General features: G+C 37.0%; 1 protein-coding gene across 4 annotated transcripts in view; it reads left to right on the top strand.

The window, feature by feature from the left end:
• The window catches only part of DIAPH3 (diaphanous related formin 3), a 481355-nt gene that overhangs the window by 52315 nt on the left and 412631 nt on the right, over nucleotides 1-16409 (top strand). For 3 of the 4 annotated variants that reach the window (XM_003790158.2, XM_003790156.2, XM_003790155.2), the window contains one exon: nucleotides 7621-7725. The exons of the other annotated variant lie outside the window; for it this stretch is intronic. In XM_003790158.2, coding sequence (XP_003790206.2) covers nucleotides 7621-7725 — 105 coding nt within the window. The remainder of the gene's footprint in view (nucleotides 1-7620; nucleotides 7726-16409) is intronic. 4 annotated transcript variants of the gene reach the window in all.

The raw sequence follows: 16409 nt of genomic DNA, 5'->3' as shown, positions 1-16409 counted from the left end.
AAAAAAAAAAAAAAATAAATAAATAAAATAAATAAAATTTGCATCTGGATATGTTCTTTTGGTATTGTGCCATTTCAAAAACAATTGTTCTTATTTACCATTATCAAAGGTATCTACTAATTTTTACATGAAGTAAAAACTTTGTTTTGAAGAACATTGCTTTTCCCTCCTGAAGGGAGTCCTTTGAAAGACTGCTGACTTGATTACTCAATGAATATGAAGTAGAGTGTAATACTTCAACATTTATACTCATTTTACTTAGCAAATTGATTACTTGGTCTTTGGGTAATCTAGTTTCCACGTGCTGTCAAACAGTAGTGGTGAATTTTTTTGTTCTACTTCTTAAGGGCTTCCCCCCAACAGCGCTCCCCCCACAATTTTTGTGAAAGCTGAATTTCTAGCTGAAAGCCCATTTTACTTTCTGTATGAATATTAGATAGTGAATCAGTTCATTACTGTTATTTCAGTGGTTACTTTTGAACTCACTGTAGGTATTTGTAGGTGGTTTTGTGTTGAATGAAGTGAACAATATAGGTGAAGCTGAAAGTGACTTCTCTGTTCCAGCCATTGCCTCTTTATATCGTCTCTCTCAGCTTAATTTTTTGTGACCCTGGTTAAAATCCCAGGCAGGTGTCAAAGGTTTTCTATTGCTTTTAGATGATATAGTCCTAGTTTGATATAAATAATTTAATTTCCATCAAAGAAAGCTGCTCTTTTTGTCCCTTTCAAGCTTGCTCCATTTCCAGTTTTGAGTAGGGGCAGTTGTTGGGTTTACGGTTATCCTCGTTTGTTTCTCCACTATTTTTTCTGTTCTTCCCTACTCTCCACACTGAATTTATTTCCTCCAGGTTTAGATTGGAGGTAGGGGAGAAGGAACAAGCACTTGCTGGTTTACGTGTGTGTGTAAAAGCCTATCATTGGTGCTTAGTTTATACTAGTTTCTTATTGTTACTGTTACAAAATGCCATGGATTAAGTGGCTTAAAACACGGATTTATTACAGTCCCTCACTAGATTGGCCTTCCTGTAGGGGAGATGCTTGATCCTATTCATTTTTTGACCTTTAAGCTCATTCTGTCCTCCATTACCAGTTAAATGAACGACTGTGTACAGTATATATTCTATTTGCTGATTCATTAGATTGATTTTCCAATCTTTTTATCAGAACCATGTTTTATTGAACTATGCACATCTGACCTTTTTGGTTTTGTCCCTTTAGTATCTTCATAGTGCATGTTGGATTCACACAGTCATGTATTGTGGTATGACTTGATGTCTTTCTCTCTCTCTCTCTTTTTTTTTTTTTTGCAGTTTATGGCCAGGGCTGGGTTTGAACCCACCACCTCTGGCATATTGGGCCAGCGCCCTACTCCTTTGACCCTCAGGCTCTGCCCTGAGTTGATGTCTTTCTTTCTGCTTTGGTAAATACCATGTTTAAGCAATCAAATGATATAAATCAGTACACAGAGTTAAATATCAAGATGTCGTTGTGCTCCTCTGAGATTTGTAGGCACTTCAGTAGTATAGACATCTTTGCCTGAGATAAATAAAGGTCTGTCTCTAGGCAAAAAGAGCTCAAGTGAACTGTTAAAAAATCAAATGAGACTATTTACATTGGATACTTTTTGGTACTGTTGGTGAGGGTTCCTCACTTAGTCCATGATGCCACTCTTTGAGTACACGCAAATGACAATTTTTCTTTCTTCTCCTTAAACCTTGGTGTCTAGGACTTATGTGTAGCTATTACTTAGATAAGTGAAAGCCTAACGTGTTGAGTGTGTGAGGAGTAACTTAAGGATCACCAGGAGTCTGAATGAAAAGAAAAACTAACAAAGATTCCTTTATGTTAATTCTCTTAAGTGTTTACTAACTGCTATAGATTCCTTCTGGGAGTTTATTGCAAGTATTAGTGTTCTTTACCACTCTACTTTTCTATATTGCGAGCAGTTTTTATGTTTTACTAAAACACTACATTTAGGGTTCAGATAAAATGAGAGAGGTTCTGTGGGACTGCTTTGTTCTTATCTATTAGTTGTCACTGTTTTCTTTGGGTAGAAACTGAAAAATTTAGGGAAAAGCAGCTTAATAGCAATTCAAATAATAATTTAAGTATGAGCAAGAAGAGCGAAAGAATATGGTAGAATAAGGCAATCGTTGAGTCGGTTCACAGGTGGTGCTTGTTAAGAGGATGTCAATGTTGAGTTGTTTCTTCTAGACACAGGTAAATAAGAAACTAAATGATTTAAGAGCATTGGATTTTGCCTGTTAGGATTTTGTAGCACCAATGGTTAGCAAGAGGAATTTTAAAAGAAGAAATGTCATTATGATAATGTGCTGTTTCAGTTAGGAAATATGCAGGCACCTCCTTTCTTACAACTGTGAAGGCCTTTTCTCAATCTTATTTTCTTTGTAGAAAAGTTGGCCTTTGTAGCGAAAGTGAAATGACCATTTTATCTTTTATGTAACTTATGAAGGAAATGGTCATTTAATTAGAAAAGCTGAAAAGCAAATAAATGGATGAAATTCTTTTTAATCAGTTGCAGTGTTGTTATCTGCAGGATTACTTAACAGTTGTCTGTGGTTGTGGGTGCTTATGCATATGCTTGAACAGTTCCGGCAAGGTTATATTCCAAAATAAATTAGAGTTGTGCAGCTCCCTGCATGTTAATCACACTTATGTCTCTTCTCAAATTTGTAGTATATGAAAGAAAAGTGATACTTAAGGTGTTTTTTTTTTCTTTTTTTTTAGTTATTGTTCCTTGATCCTGGCATTAGGATAAATTGAAATTTGGTTTTCCGTTGAGATAGTTTGTACTCTGCCCATAAACTCCAGTTAGAATATTTGCTCAAATAACAGTGTCTGTGACTTCATTGTCAGTTTATGGGCAAATGTCATTCTCTGGCTGCTGTCCTATTAAAAAGCTAGCACCTGACTTTCCATTAATTCTAATACAAAGTGAGTAAAGACACTGTGGATATAGGAGTGATAACTCAACCCCACTATTAGTAAAACCACAAAATGTAACTTCATTATAGTCACATTTATGTAAAAAGTTATTTTAAAGGTTTATATAAGGACATAGTAAAAATGGTGGGCAAAAGATAAGCTACTTAATAGCTTCAGTATATTTATAGACATCTTAAATATAAAAAGTATTAATATGAATTCTAAGTTTCAGATTCTTGGTAGTATTTATCTTTTAGTTTTCTAATTATGTCTAAACCTAATTTAAGGATAAAATGTATTAAATTGCAGAACTAATTAGGATTCTTTCATTCTGCCCTATTTCAGAGTGTAGAGTGACCTTGAATAAGGTCATGAAATCTTTTGTTTTTTATTTGGCACTAAACCATTCATGGTAGTAAAAGTCTACCTACTCTAGTGATAAACATCAGCAAAACCTTTTGACTTTGTATAATGTGGAAGATGAATTTAATGTGGTTAAGAATAGAATTAACGCTTTTAGAACTCTGGTTGAAATTGTACTTACAGGATATTGAGTTCTGAAGTCTCAGGAGAGGCATTTATAGGGTCATTGTAGACTTCTCAAGATGCATAACCCAGTAGTGGTTTCTAGTAATACATATATTATTAGCAAAGCAGAGATTGTTATCAAGAATAATTATGTTGGGTGGTGCCTGTGGCTCAGTGGGTAAGGCGCCGGCCCCATATACCAAGGGTGGCAGGTTCAAACCCAGCCCTGGCCAAACTGCAACAAAAAAAAAGCTGGGCATTGTAGCAGGTGCTTGTGGTCCCAGTTACTTGGGAGGCTGAGGCAAGTAAGTCACCTAAGCCCAGAGGAGTTGGAGGAGTTGATGCTATGGCACTCTACCGAGGATTACTAAGTGAAACTCTGTCTCATTAAAAAAAAAAAAAATAATAATTATTATGTTGACTTTAACTCATGACATGAAGCATCACAGTATAGAAATCAGATTATTGCATTAATAAGAATCATTATTAGGTTTTGCTATTGTGGGACCTCCAGTTTTTATCTTCCAATATTATACTTATTGATCCATATGAATATTCTGATCCATAATAATACTTTTTCCAGTATTCATTTTGTAACTCTAGTCATGCTCTACCTGTCCATAGTGTTTTTCTTTTCTGGCTAAGTTACCCACACCTGACCATCTCTAACAACTTGCTGCTTGTATGTATTCACTTAATTCTCCAAATGGTCAATCATTTTAAATTTAATCTGACTCTCCACGGTGTTAACTGTCCCACTCAACTTGATGTATGTAAATTTAATGAGCACGTTGTCTTGTAAAATCCATATCCATGAATGAAAATATTGAGTCTAACATTTGTAATTCAGTTGAGAAAATGTGCACACTCTGGTTGTTATTCTATGCTCGCTTGCTCCTTAGTGCTTTAACAAATGCCTGCATGTGCCCAGGTATTAAGATTACATCTTTTCTCCCTCTCAGGTTTGCCAAAGAAAATGTGGAAAATATTTATTGTGTTCCAGTATTTTATCTAATATGGAATCAAGGTGCCTAAACGCAGTAGGAAACTAGTAATTTGCTGGTTTATAGGAACTTCTGGCCTCATTGAATTCATAGAAGAATCTTTGGAGTATCTTAAAAGCTGCTTGCTCAACTAGGTCAGGGCTGCTACTGACCCACTGAGTGTCTGTGTGCAGTTTAGAAAAACATGGATCGTCTCATTCCTCTTGGTGGACATAGCCCCATACACAGTCATGGAGTTTGGAAAGGATCTCTGCCCCATTCACTCCCTGACCAAGTGCTGCTTTGCAGAGCCCAGTCATATGATGACCCTGTTCTAGGTTACTGAGGTTTTGTGTGGTTCTGTTAGGTTCTCTGAAAGAGTGAGGATTTTATCTTGGTAGGCCCTATGTCACTTCTACTGCCTGAAAATTTCTACCTCTGGAGCTACTTGTTCCCATCACTGTTGTTAGAAGATTCTTGAGAATCTTCTAGGAGCAGCAATTGGTTGGTGTTCTAGGCCGGAGCTGTGAGTATTATCTCTAACCCCAGTTCCATGTTCCAGAAAATTACCTGCATCTCATATGTTTGTCTTCAGTTTATTTAATAAATATTTAAATAAGGACCACTGTAGTTTATGAGATGTGAAAGAGGTGAAGTTACCTGTGAGGGAGAAGGTGAAAGTTACATGTAAAGGGGAACTACCATGTTTGGTAGATTAGGTATATTAAATGCATTTTTAACTTGAGGTTATTATCAATTTATGATGGCTTTATCTGGATGTTAACCACATTGTAAGTTGAGGAGTTACGTATACATGAAGATAGTGCTATAAATGAGGTAATTCATAAGGTATAATGCTGAGATGTTAATAGAATTTTGACATCAGAAACAAAACTAGGCTCTTCAGACACACTCAAGTTTTGATTTGATGACTGCTCAGGTAAGCTTTTTGAATGACATATACGTGTATTTGGCCCAAGGGCCAACTGATAAAAATTTTTTATTTACATTTCCTGTATATCGAACAAAATTTTAGCTTCATTCAAATTGTTCATCAAGCCATATACAATTATGTTGTCTGTGTATTTCCTGTTCAGTATTTTATCTATAATAGATGTTTAAGGAAATGAATACATATACCAACATATTTATATTAAACTGCTATTTTAGGGCTGTTTTAAAATCTATAGTTGTATTATTTTGTGCCTATGCAGTGTACCTAAATTTCAGAAATGAAGCATAGCTATTGGTAAAGGTTGAAGAAAAGTATAGTTTAACTATAATTTACATAATAGTTGGATTCTTGGAAAATTTGATTTATGTTAACCTATGAGATACAAAGTATTATTTAACAATTTACATATTAATTCCATTTTATATTTTAATTCCACTAAATTAGAGTCTAGGCCTAGATAATTATGTTATTTTCTTTCTCTCTTTTTTCCTTTTTATTTAGACGTAAATCGTGGGGCACAAGACGGTTATTGTTGTAAGACTAACTGTGGAATGTCTAGCATATCTTGCCCCTATAAATGCTGGTATTGTCATTGCCTTCACTGTGACAAGCAAAGTGCTGTAGAAGTTTCCAAAATGTCCAGAATGCTTCCTAAGAGTTGTTAAGGCCTATCGAGAATCATGAGCTGAGAGAAAAATATGAAATAAAACAAACCATTATTCACAAAATAGGTTGTTTCTAACTAGAACAGCAAGAGTGACATTACTGATTACTCCCTTTTTATTGGAGTGTCAAGTGGAACAGCTTCTAAGATCTTAAATATCTTTCTGTCAAGGTAAAATGAAGGGACTTTTGATTTTAAAGTGCTTGAAGGGTATGGTAGCCAAGAACTGAGTCAGCTAATAGCATAACCTATAGTGTCTGATGAATGTAGCACCCTTATAAAATTTGGAAGAAATTGAACTTGCTTGGTTCCATAGGTGTTCCAAAGTCCTGATTTTTATGGATCCATTCTGAGTGGATATGCAGATATATATATTCAGGCATTTTCCATTACATGTCACAAAAACCCATAGGGCTAAGATCAGGAGGAAATGCATTTGAACTGCCCCTCTCTGGCAGCCATTTCTGTCTTACTGCAGGCTCCCTGTCTTTTGCCAGAATAACCTCTTAGTGAGCAACTTAATTGACAGCAATTCATATATTTATGTAGACATATCTGACTTGTATTTTTAGTCAAAATTAGGGGCTCGGCGCCTATAGCTCAACCGGCTAAGGCGCCAGCCACATACGCCTAAGGTGGTGGGTTCGAATCCCCAGCCCGGGCCCGCCAAACAACAATGATGGCTGCAACCAAAAAATAGCCGGGCGCTGTGGCGGGCGCCTGTGGTCCCAGCTACTTGGGAGGCGGAGGCAGGAGACTCGCTTGAGCCCAGGAGTTGGAGGTTGCTGTGAGCTGTAATGCCACGGCACTCTACCCAGGGGGGACAGCTTGAGGCTCTGTCTCAAAAAAAAAAAAAAATTAGGACTGTAGCAAGATCCAGGATTCTTAAACCTTCATGTTGGTTAGCACTGTTGAGAAATGCTAGATTTTAGATGGTGGTACCCGTTTTTATGAGTGTTACCTTTTATGTGAGTTAGAACATTCCATAAATTAACTGGTTAATATTTTTGATAGAGTTAGGGAAAAGACATTTAACGCTACAGAATGCTTTGTCTTTTGCTAGAATCGTTACTAGATATTTGATAATATGTGCTTATAGCTGCCAGCATCTATAAAATGGTTTATTTCCTTTTGAATTTTTGTAATACATGCAGCAGCTCTTTTAAAGTGGTACAAGATAGCCTCATGTGGAGGTGTTATATAAATAAATAAATATATTGAAATTGTGAATCCTAATGGCCTTTTGAATGGCAGAAATCTGCAACTGTCTAATTATTATAGTGATATGAACATAATTTTACTAGGCTGCTGTGAATTTAAAAAGTTTTTCTGGTAAGTGTTTTTAACCTGTTAAAATGATCTAGATCATTTCTGTCTTTCCAGCCCTTTCTCTTCTCTTTCCTCCAGGCAGAACCAGACGTAAATCATTCCAAAACAATTAATGCTGCTTTAGTCACAAATTATAGATTTTTCTCTTCCTAGCGTATGTAGGATTGCTGCTCTACTTAGATTCTAAAACGAGGCATTTTAATTGTGTTTTCCAGGAAGATATGAATTTAAATGAAGATAAAAAGGCACCATTGCGGGAAAAGGACTTCAGTATCAAGAAAGAAATGGTGATGCAGTACATTAATACTGCTTCTAAGACAGTAAGTAAAACTGTCAAGTTGAAAAATACAGCTAAAACATGTTGTAGTATGGAAACAATGCATTTGTCTAATGAAGTGCTTAAGTTTGTGGGCATCTGTAATCAGAGGGCTTTTGAATTTATAATTAGGGTCATGAGTATTATGATAAATTGTTTAATTTAAAAATATGTCTCATCTTATAGCTTCTAAACTACTTTGTCTTTTTAGCCAGTTACATTGCCAAGAAACACTGTGGGGGATCTATATTAAGACACTTTTCCTTGCTAGTGAATTAAGATGGTTATTGATTTCTAATGTTATAAATAGGGATAATATTTGTATAGAAAAGTGGGAATGATTTTATTTTAACTACCTCAATCAAGGTAGATAATCATGGCTTAGAGACATATCTTTAATGTGAGTTTCCCTGTGGATAAAATTATCTTGTAACAAATTATAAATGTAGGTATTGAAAGGAGCGTTAAGCCTCCACATGGCTGCCAATTTTCCAGGGGAACATGAAATATGTGGGTGGAAGTAATGACTAAATGTTTAAGAAACCATGACTGGCGCACAGAGTCAATTGCATTTATTTCATGGAACAACAAATGAGCTTGACTAATCATATACAAATTGTGAATAAATGGATTGGATGAAAACTATAAAATGGAAGCCAATGAAGAAGCAATCAGTAGCAAGACAGTAGAAAATGATTTTGGCTGAATTTAAAATAGCACTGGGTTAGAAAAGTAGCTTAACACACTAGTTTTCATTGTATACTTTAACCTAAGGCCACATTACAAGAACATAAGTTATTTATACTTTAATTCCATTTATCTACCAGACCAGTCAGTGACTCTGAGGTATTTCTTTTGGAAGAAAAACTCAAGTGATGTTTAATTTTTAAACATGTCTCATGTTTTGGCGGCCTGATCTTCAGGTCTAGAAATCACTGTGAGTACTGTGCTTTTTCTAGCTCCTTATACATACATAGATGGGCTCTGGACCTTCCTATTGTGATATTGATACTAATTGCTTTTGTAACTTAGATATCACAAACTGACAGTAGGGATTTATGAGTCAGAGCGCTGGTGTTTTGTATCTCCTTCTTTATTCTCCGTTTGACCTTGGGCATCTTATTCTACCTTTATTGTTGGGGGTCCAGGACGCTGTGTCTCCGGCCAACCTAGGGCCTCGTCTGAATGCAAGTCTCCAGCCCCGGCCCACTGGGTGGTCCGGACACAGGCCGCTGTGCCAGCTTACTCCTGGCAGGTCTCGTTCAGGGCTCAGGTGCCAAAGCACCTTAGAAGTCACAGTCAGCTGGGCGCCTGTAGCACAGTGGTTATGGCGCCAGCCATACACCTAGGCTGGCGGGTTCGAACCCAGCCTGGGCCAAAGAACAATCACAACTGCAACAAAAAATAGCTGGGCATTGTGACGGGCACCTGTAGTCCCAGGTACTTGGGAGGCTGAAGCAAGAGAATCGCCCAAGCCCAAGAGCTGGAGGTTGCTGTGAGCTATCACGCGACAGCATTCTACCAAGGGCGACATAGTGAGACTCTGTATCAAAAAAAAAAAAAGTCACAGTCAATATTAGTGGGAGCGAGCATCTCAGCAGCAGTCTTAGGGGAGTGCTGATCAGGCTGCTCTGGGCAAGAAGCGGAGCCAAAGGAGGAGCCCTGGCTGACTTCTCCCCAGCTAATCCCAGGGCTGCCTCCGCCAGGTGTGGAGGTTGCTAACCAGTGATGTACATACTGCTCTCGGGCATCTCACTAACCAGAGCCGGTGATGTTAAATCCCTTCCCCAATCCCTTATTGCCAAGGCATTTCTTGCAGTGCCTTCTGTACTTCATGATTCTTATTTTCCTTATCCATAAAATGGGAGCACATACATCATGGATATGTTATCAGAATAAAATTCTTTATTCAACAATAAGAACATAACACATTTTACAAGGGAAGACCACCTTCTCTGTTAGCAGTGGTGGCGGCAGCAATTATTTATTTTTGTGATTTGTTTATTCTTGCCATTGAAATCATTATAACATAATTAAAAATATAGGAAAAAGTATATTAGTGAAAATACACATTTGCTATTTGTGAGTCCACATTTCTAAGGCATTTCTTTGTTTATTCAACATGCTTGTTTATTTATTTATTTATTTTTTGAAACAGAGTCTTTGTTGCCCATGCTAGAGAGCCATGGCATCAGTATAGCTCACAGCATTCTCATACTCCTGGGCTCAAGCGAGTCCCCTGCCTTCCCCTCCCGAGTAGCACCGACTACAACACCCAGCTAGTTTTTCTATTTTTAGTGGAGATAGGTTTCAGTCTTGCTCAGGCTGGTCTTGAATTCCTGAGCCCAAGCAATCCACCCTCCTTTGGTCTACCAGAGTGCTAAGATTACAGGTATGAGCCGCTGCAACTGCCCTTAACACATGTTTATTCGCTGCTTATATGTCTGGCAGGATTTAAGGTGCTGGTGATGAGACACCAAGATAGTTTATTACTGTGTCTTGTAGAGCAGATATATAACGGAAATAGGGAAACCCATGTGTAGGAGGAGGTGAAAGGTGTTGTGGGAACAAACAAAGCAGTATCAGTAAATGTCTTATGTAGAGTAGTCAGTGAAGATTACCCTGTTAGGGAGTTTTAAATCTAACAAGCAGGCGTTCACTTAATATAATTATAAGAGATGCTGTATCAGTTAGAATTGGTTTAGAAAACCTTGGCATGATAGTGTGTTTTAATTTCTGAAGTTGAGATAATAAGTAGACTTTTAAGAGATGAACAAACCATTTTGAACTTTGTTACACTGGCACTATTTGAATTTGCGTTCACTGATTTTAAACTTTAGTCCTCTAATCATTTTGGAATAAAGTTGGAATTTGTTTACGAGAATAAGGTAATTAAATTATCAGGATTGAAATAGATTAGCTATCTAAAGTGTGATTACAGCATTGACTCATTTAATTAGTGTGATGAGGATCATGGCTTTTCCTAGGAAGATTCTGAATAATTTGGCAGATGGTTAACATAAAAAGTTCAAGCTGACCAGTCTTATTTATTTATTTATTTATTTATTTTGCTCTGGAAGTAGAAACACATTATATTAACTCTAGGGTACAGACTTTGTCATGACACTTTTTGTTAATGGCTAATGAAAAAGTTACTTTAAGAAAAACAGAGTAAAAATTCAGAGATTGGTTGTTGTACAGAGAATATGAAAAGGACAGAGGATAGAAAAGGTATACTTTTATGATTTTAGGCTTAGCATTTACTTCGAGGTTCTTTTCTATGGATAAACATTAATATTGTTTTTTTGAAGGTAGTACTGATTCCTACAGTTTATGGTTTGAAAATGCTTTAGAAGCATTATTTCTCAAAGTAGGCCTAAAGTAGTAAGGTTGGTTTTTAGAATCTTAAAAAAAAACATGCTATCAGTGAAACTAGATTATTTTTAAGACTTTATAGGTTTGGGTTTAGGTGGCTAAAGAAAAACTGAATTTATGCTGGTAGGATAGAATATTAAAATTTTATTAAGGAAGTGTCATATTTAGAGATAGAAAATACAGATTTGCATTTTTTTTAAACTTCTTAGTGTATGGAGATATGATCCAGGTTTGTCCAGTATAATGTAGTGGGCATGTCTGCTAGGGGGATTCTGAGAAGGGTTTTTTTCCTTACGGATCTGGAGCAGGAGAGCCATTTTTTCTGCTATTGGATACAATTGTAGGAGATTGTGAGATGCTTGACATCATGGAGCTGCTGCCCTGGGTCAGTGCAGTCCTGCCTCCGTGCTTTTCGTCATATGCCTATTCTTATTGAAGCTGCTTCTGGTTTGTTGTTGTTGTTGTTGTTGCTCTAAGTATCCTGATGTATCATCCACACATGTTTTTTCCTATTTTGGATCTCTCTAATTCACTCTGGAAATTACTGTTTGCATTCAAAGGAACATCTTATGATATTCCCCTCACTCAGTATATGCTTTCTCAGAGCACAGATGAGAGAGGTACTATAAAGCTCCATGATCATTCCCCAGCAAATTACTCAACTCAGATGTTTAGTAGAAAATTTAGTAGAGAAACTTCTTTCAAAAAGAATCTGGATTTGACTTTTGTTTGATTACATAGGTGGGGAGGGAAACCATGGTATAGTTAGTGGTAAGGACCTGGAACTGAGGTTGTGATATGATAAACAAAATGGAAGAGGATCCATAGTTCTGAAATAATAGAAGAAGAACATTCTAGATCAGAATGAAGTATGGTCTCTTAAGCCACAACTATCTAAGGATTTTTACTGTTTTAAAAATAGAAAGGTACTAAAATTTAAATATACATGTATTTAAATATGCATGTATTTCATATTTAATACTAAATGCCTGATCTCATCTTGAGTATGGTTGTCATTTTTTTTTTTTTTTTGAGATAGTCTCAAGCTCTTACTCTTGGTAGAGTACCATAGCGTCATAGCTTAAAGCAACCTCCACAACCTCCAACTTGGGCTCCAACAATCCTCTTGCCTCAGTTTTTCTAGTTTTAGTAGAGACAGGGTCTTGCTTTTGCTCAGGCTGGTCTTGAACTTGTGAGCTCAAGCAATCTACCTGCTTCAGCCTCCCAGAGTGCTAGGATTACAGGCGTGAGCCACCACACTTGCTGTCATTCTTTAATTATTTTTAATCATTATCTTCTTTTAAAATGCTTAAAGGACTCAGATATTGTTAAAAGATGATTTTTTGGTAGTCACAATTGTGTTGGAGTGGACAAACTGACTTTAGGAGATATATCATAATAGAGCTGATGCATTCACCTCGTTTTCTTTTTTCCCTTTTCTTTTTGGGATGAGGGTATCATACCAAGATCTATGATACCAGGGGTTATGTTTGGTGCTTATTTTCTTGTATGTGCTTGAGTTGTATTCATGGTGAGTTTGTCTCTGGATGTATTATGCCTCTATAATGTGATAAAGTCTCTCATGATGGGGATGATAGGAGACCATGAATTAATTTATACAGAATTAAGAATGTATTAAAAAGGATTCCTGTTCTGAAGAGGATTTAGATTACTAAGATCCTTTTTTTTCCATCATAAAGGATTATTAAAAATAAGATATCCAGGCTTGGCACTTGTGGCTCAGGTGGCTAGGGCACCAGCCACATACACCTAAGGTGGCGGGTTCGAATCCAGGCCGGCCCTCCAAACAACAATGATGGCTACAACCAAAAAATAGCCGGGCGTTGTGGCGGTTGCCTGTGGTCCCAGCTACTTGGGAGGCTGAGGCAGGAGACTCGCTAGAGCCCATGAGTTGGAGGTTGCTGTGAGCTGTGATGCCATGGCACTCTATCCAGGGTGACAGCATGAGGCTCTGTCTCAAAAAAAAAAGAAAAAAAAGGATATCCAATGCTAGCTATCCTTTTCTATCTGCCAAGAGGAAGGAGTCTTTATTTGTTGTTTCACTTTTAGATTTCTCAAGATAAATATGACAGTAAAAACCAGAGACGTATTGAGAGCCCTCTAGCTCTCATAGGGCCTTATATCCCAGAAGAGCGGAAGCAGACACTGAAAGGAGCAGAAGATATTTGAAGGCGGAAGAGGCTCAGAGCGGGCAGTGGGAGTGAGGAAGGAGAATCTGGGAGGTCAAGTCTGAGAGAGCGTAAGAGAGCTAAAAAGATGTCTGGTCCTCTGTGAGGAGGTGGGGTTGCTGGGAGAGAGAGAGAAGTATAAAGAGGTTTTGAGGGAAATTTTGTTTTATGCTCTGTGGTATAATGTGTTTGTTATGTCTCCCAGGACCCTTCAGTAGAGATCAGCACTTGCTTGTTAGTACTTTAGGAGTTGACTTTTCGACTCCCCTCCCCGGCCGAATTTATTTTTGTGTATCAAGATGATGCAACTGTCTAGTTTGCTTATATTCAAATTATAACTGGTCTGTTACCAGTTAGCATGCAGTCTTTTATTTTTGGCTGTACCATTAGATGTGGGTAAAATGTTTTAAGAATTTCTCTTTGAAATTTCTACGCCTAGTTAAAAGCGCTCCTGGATGCACTAGCTTGGAGTCCGAGGCTGCTACAGGCTGCCTACCTCTCCTCGTGTGTTTGTCATTGGCGTCTGTATCATAGCTGCAGTGGCGTGCTTATTTGATGTGGGCTGATACCTAATAAGGATAGCCTAGTCTGGTGTTATTTCTAAGAGTCTTAATTAGAATATCTACCTTTTATTTTCTATTTATTATGTTTTTTTCTCTTTTGATTTTTTTTTCCAAGTGAAGAAATAATAACTCTTTTATAAATGTTCCTACAAGTTTGCTAGCTCCCTCTGACTATTTCAGTTTTTTCTTTTCCATCAAGCTGGTTGCTAAGTGGATGTGAGGGCTTTTCTGAGGCATTTATTGGAAAAATTTAGGTAAAGTTTAACTTTATTCTTTGAACTTTTCCTTAAGTATTACTGTAGTTCTTGTCTAGATTTTTTAAATAAGAAGGTCAAATATCAGTAATGGAGAACATAACTTTAAAAGGCACATAGAAAGACTGTAACGAAAGTTTTGTAACAGCATGATGAAAGGATCATCAGGGTAGGGTTATAGTTTCGTGTGCATGTGTGTATGTGTACAGATGTGTAATACAGTGTTTAACAGTGTTTTGGGAGTCTTACCATAGTTTCAGCCCTGTAGGACATGATGTTCTCAAGTACAGAGAACATAGTACTCCTCAGTATCATCTTTCTAAGTATATCCTGATCAGGAAAAACTATGTTTTCAAAAAATACTACTCATATATTCATATTTGTGTATACAGTTGGCACCCTGTACTATGGGTTTAGCATCTTGGATTCAACTAACTGTGGACTGAAACTATTTGAGAAAAAAATTGCATCTGTACAGAACAGCTATGGACTTTTTTCTTGCCATTATGCTCTAAACCAGTGGTTCTCAACCTGTGGGTTGCGACCCTCAGGAACTGTATTAAAGGGCCGGGGCATTAGGAAGGTTGAGAAGCACTGCTCTAAACAATACAATGTAACAATTATTTCTATGGCATTCACATTGTGCTAGGTAGTATACCGGAGGATGTGACTAGATTATGTAAATACCAAGCCATTTTGTTGAGCATCTATAGATTTTGATGTCTGTGAGAGTTCTGGGGCTAACCCCCCATTAACACCAAGGGAAAATTATACTTTTTCTAGATAAAAAATCTGGAATTGATAGTTTTAGCTTTGATTTTTTTTTTTTTTTAATTTCAGACTAATATGAGGGCACAAGTGATTATGTTACAGTGTTTGCGTTTGTTAGGTAAAGTCCCTGTTGTACTTGGGCCCTCACCCAGGAGGTGTGCCATGTACCCTTACATTGTGCCCACTAGGTGATTTGTTTATATTGAAATATTAGGACATTTTAATACTTTTCAATGTCTTTTTTTTTCTTGTTCAGAATTACAATTTCAGATGTTAATTTTGGAAAGCATTATTAGATATAGGTAAATCACATTTGTTTTTTAAAAATTCTTTGTTATTATTTAAAGAGATTTATATTCTAACCCCTAAAAACTTGGATGATCCACAGTTTCCTGCGCTCTTGTTAAAGTTAACGTGGATTATGTGTTGGCTCATGTTTTAGATTAGGAATTTGATAAAAGCTTCTCTATAACTCAAAAGTTCAGTAAAGATCGATGGTCATTCCTAGGCGTATCTATTACAGTAACAGTGCCTGTGCCCTATTACGTGCCACCTGTTCGTCTCCTGGTCTTGCTTGCTGACTAACAGAAAATTTCAGAGCCTCAGGTTGATGAACCAATTTCTTGTTAAGAGTATTTCCTAATAATTAGCCTGGTGCTTTAATTTCCATTTGTGCCCATGTAGGATAGATTTTATTTATGGGCAATTAAAGTGATCTTCCAACAGCACAGCCTCACCCATCTTTCTTATGAGTTGTTTCTGGGCATCACAAGTAGTGTTTAATGTTCTCTGCTATTACTGATGGTGTTTCTGTTTGAGTAGGAGATGGTAGTGAAGCTGATTTTTCTTTTTTAAATGAAAAGAGATTATATTAGACTCAAATTAGAATTTTATATGTTTTTGGTCTTTTAAGAATCTTATTGGTAGTTAGGACATCTTTTCTTTTTTTATAGGAATTTTTAAAATGATTTACCAGATACAGAGGAACTGTTCCTATAGAATTTCACAGCCTGATTGGTTAGTGGTACTTCTCACATTTGTTGGCGTTAGAGGTCTGAGGTTGTCTTTGTCTTGGTTGTTGAGTTGTTTCTTGGCCTAAGACATTTTTCATACTTACATTTTAGATTTTTAAGAACATTATTAAACTTATCATGTTTTTTGATCATAAACGAAGGTTAACTTTGAAAGTGTCAGCAGGAAGAGGTGCGTGGTCATGATCAAAGTGATGAGACGATATCCACACATAAAGAACCTTTTGACAGGAGGAACACTTCTGAAAGAAAAAAGTGAAAAACTGGAAGTGCCATACATGTACAGTTTGCTCTCAGTGAACAGAGAGGATAGGTAATAGATGAAATGGCAGAAAACATGCAGGAGCAGTATTTCCGTCTTGGTATCCAGTGCAGTCATCACTCTGGGGTATTTAAATGCTCAATGTGCAGGCCCTTCCTTTTAACAGTTACATACGCCAATTCCTATGCATGAGACCCAGGCATCAGTCTTGAGTGAAGCTGTTCTGGTGGTTTCAATGTATAG

The sequence above is a fragment of the Otolemur garnettii genome, unplaced genomic scaffold, assembly GCF_000181295.1.
Source record: "Otolemur garnettii isolate 467f Iridium unplaced genomic scaffold, OtoGar3 scaffold00040, whole genome shotgun sequence".
Taxonomy (NCBI): domain Eukaryota; kingdom Metazoa; phylum Chordata; class Mammalia; order Primates; family Galagidae; genus Otolemur; species Otolemur garnettii.
The sequence above is the reverse complement of the archived record's forward strand: the minus strand, read 5'-3'. Positions and strand labels throughout refer to the sequence as shown.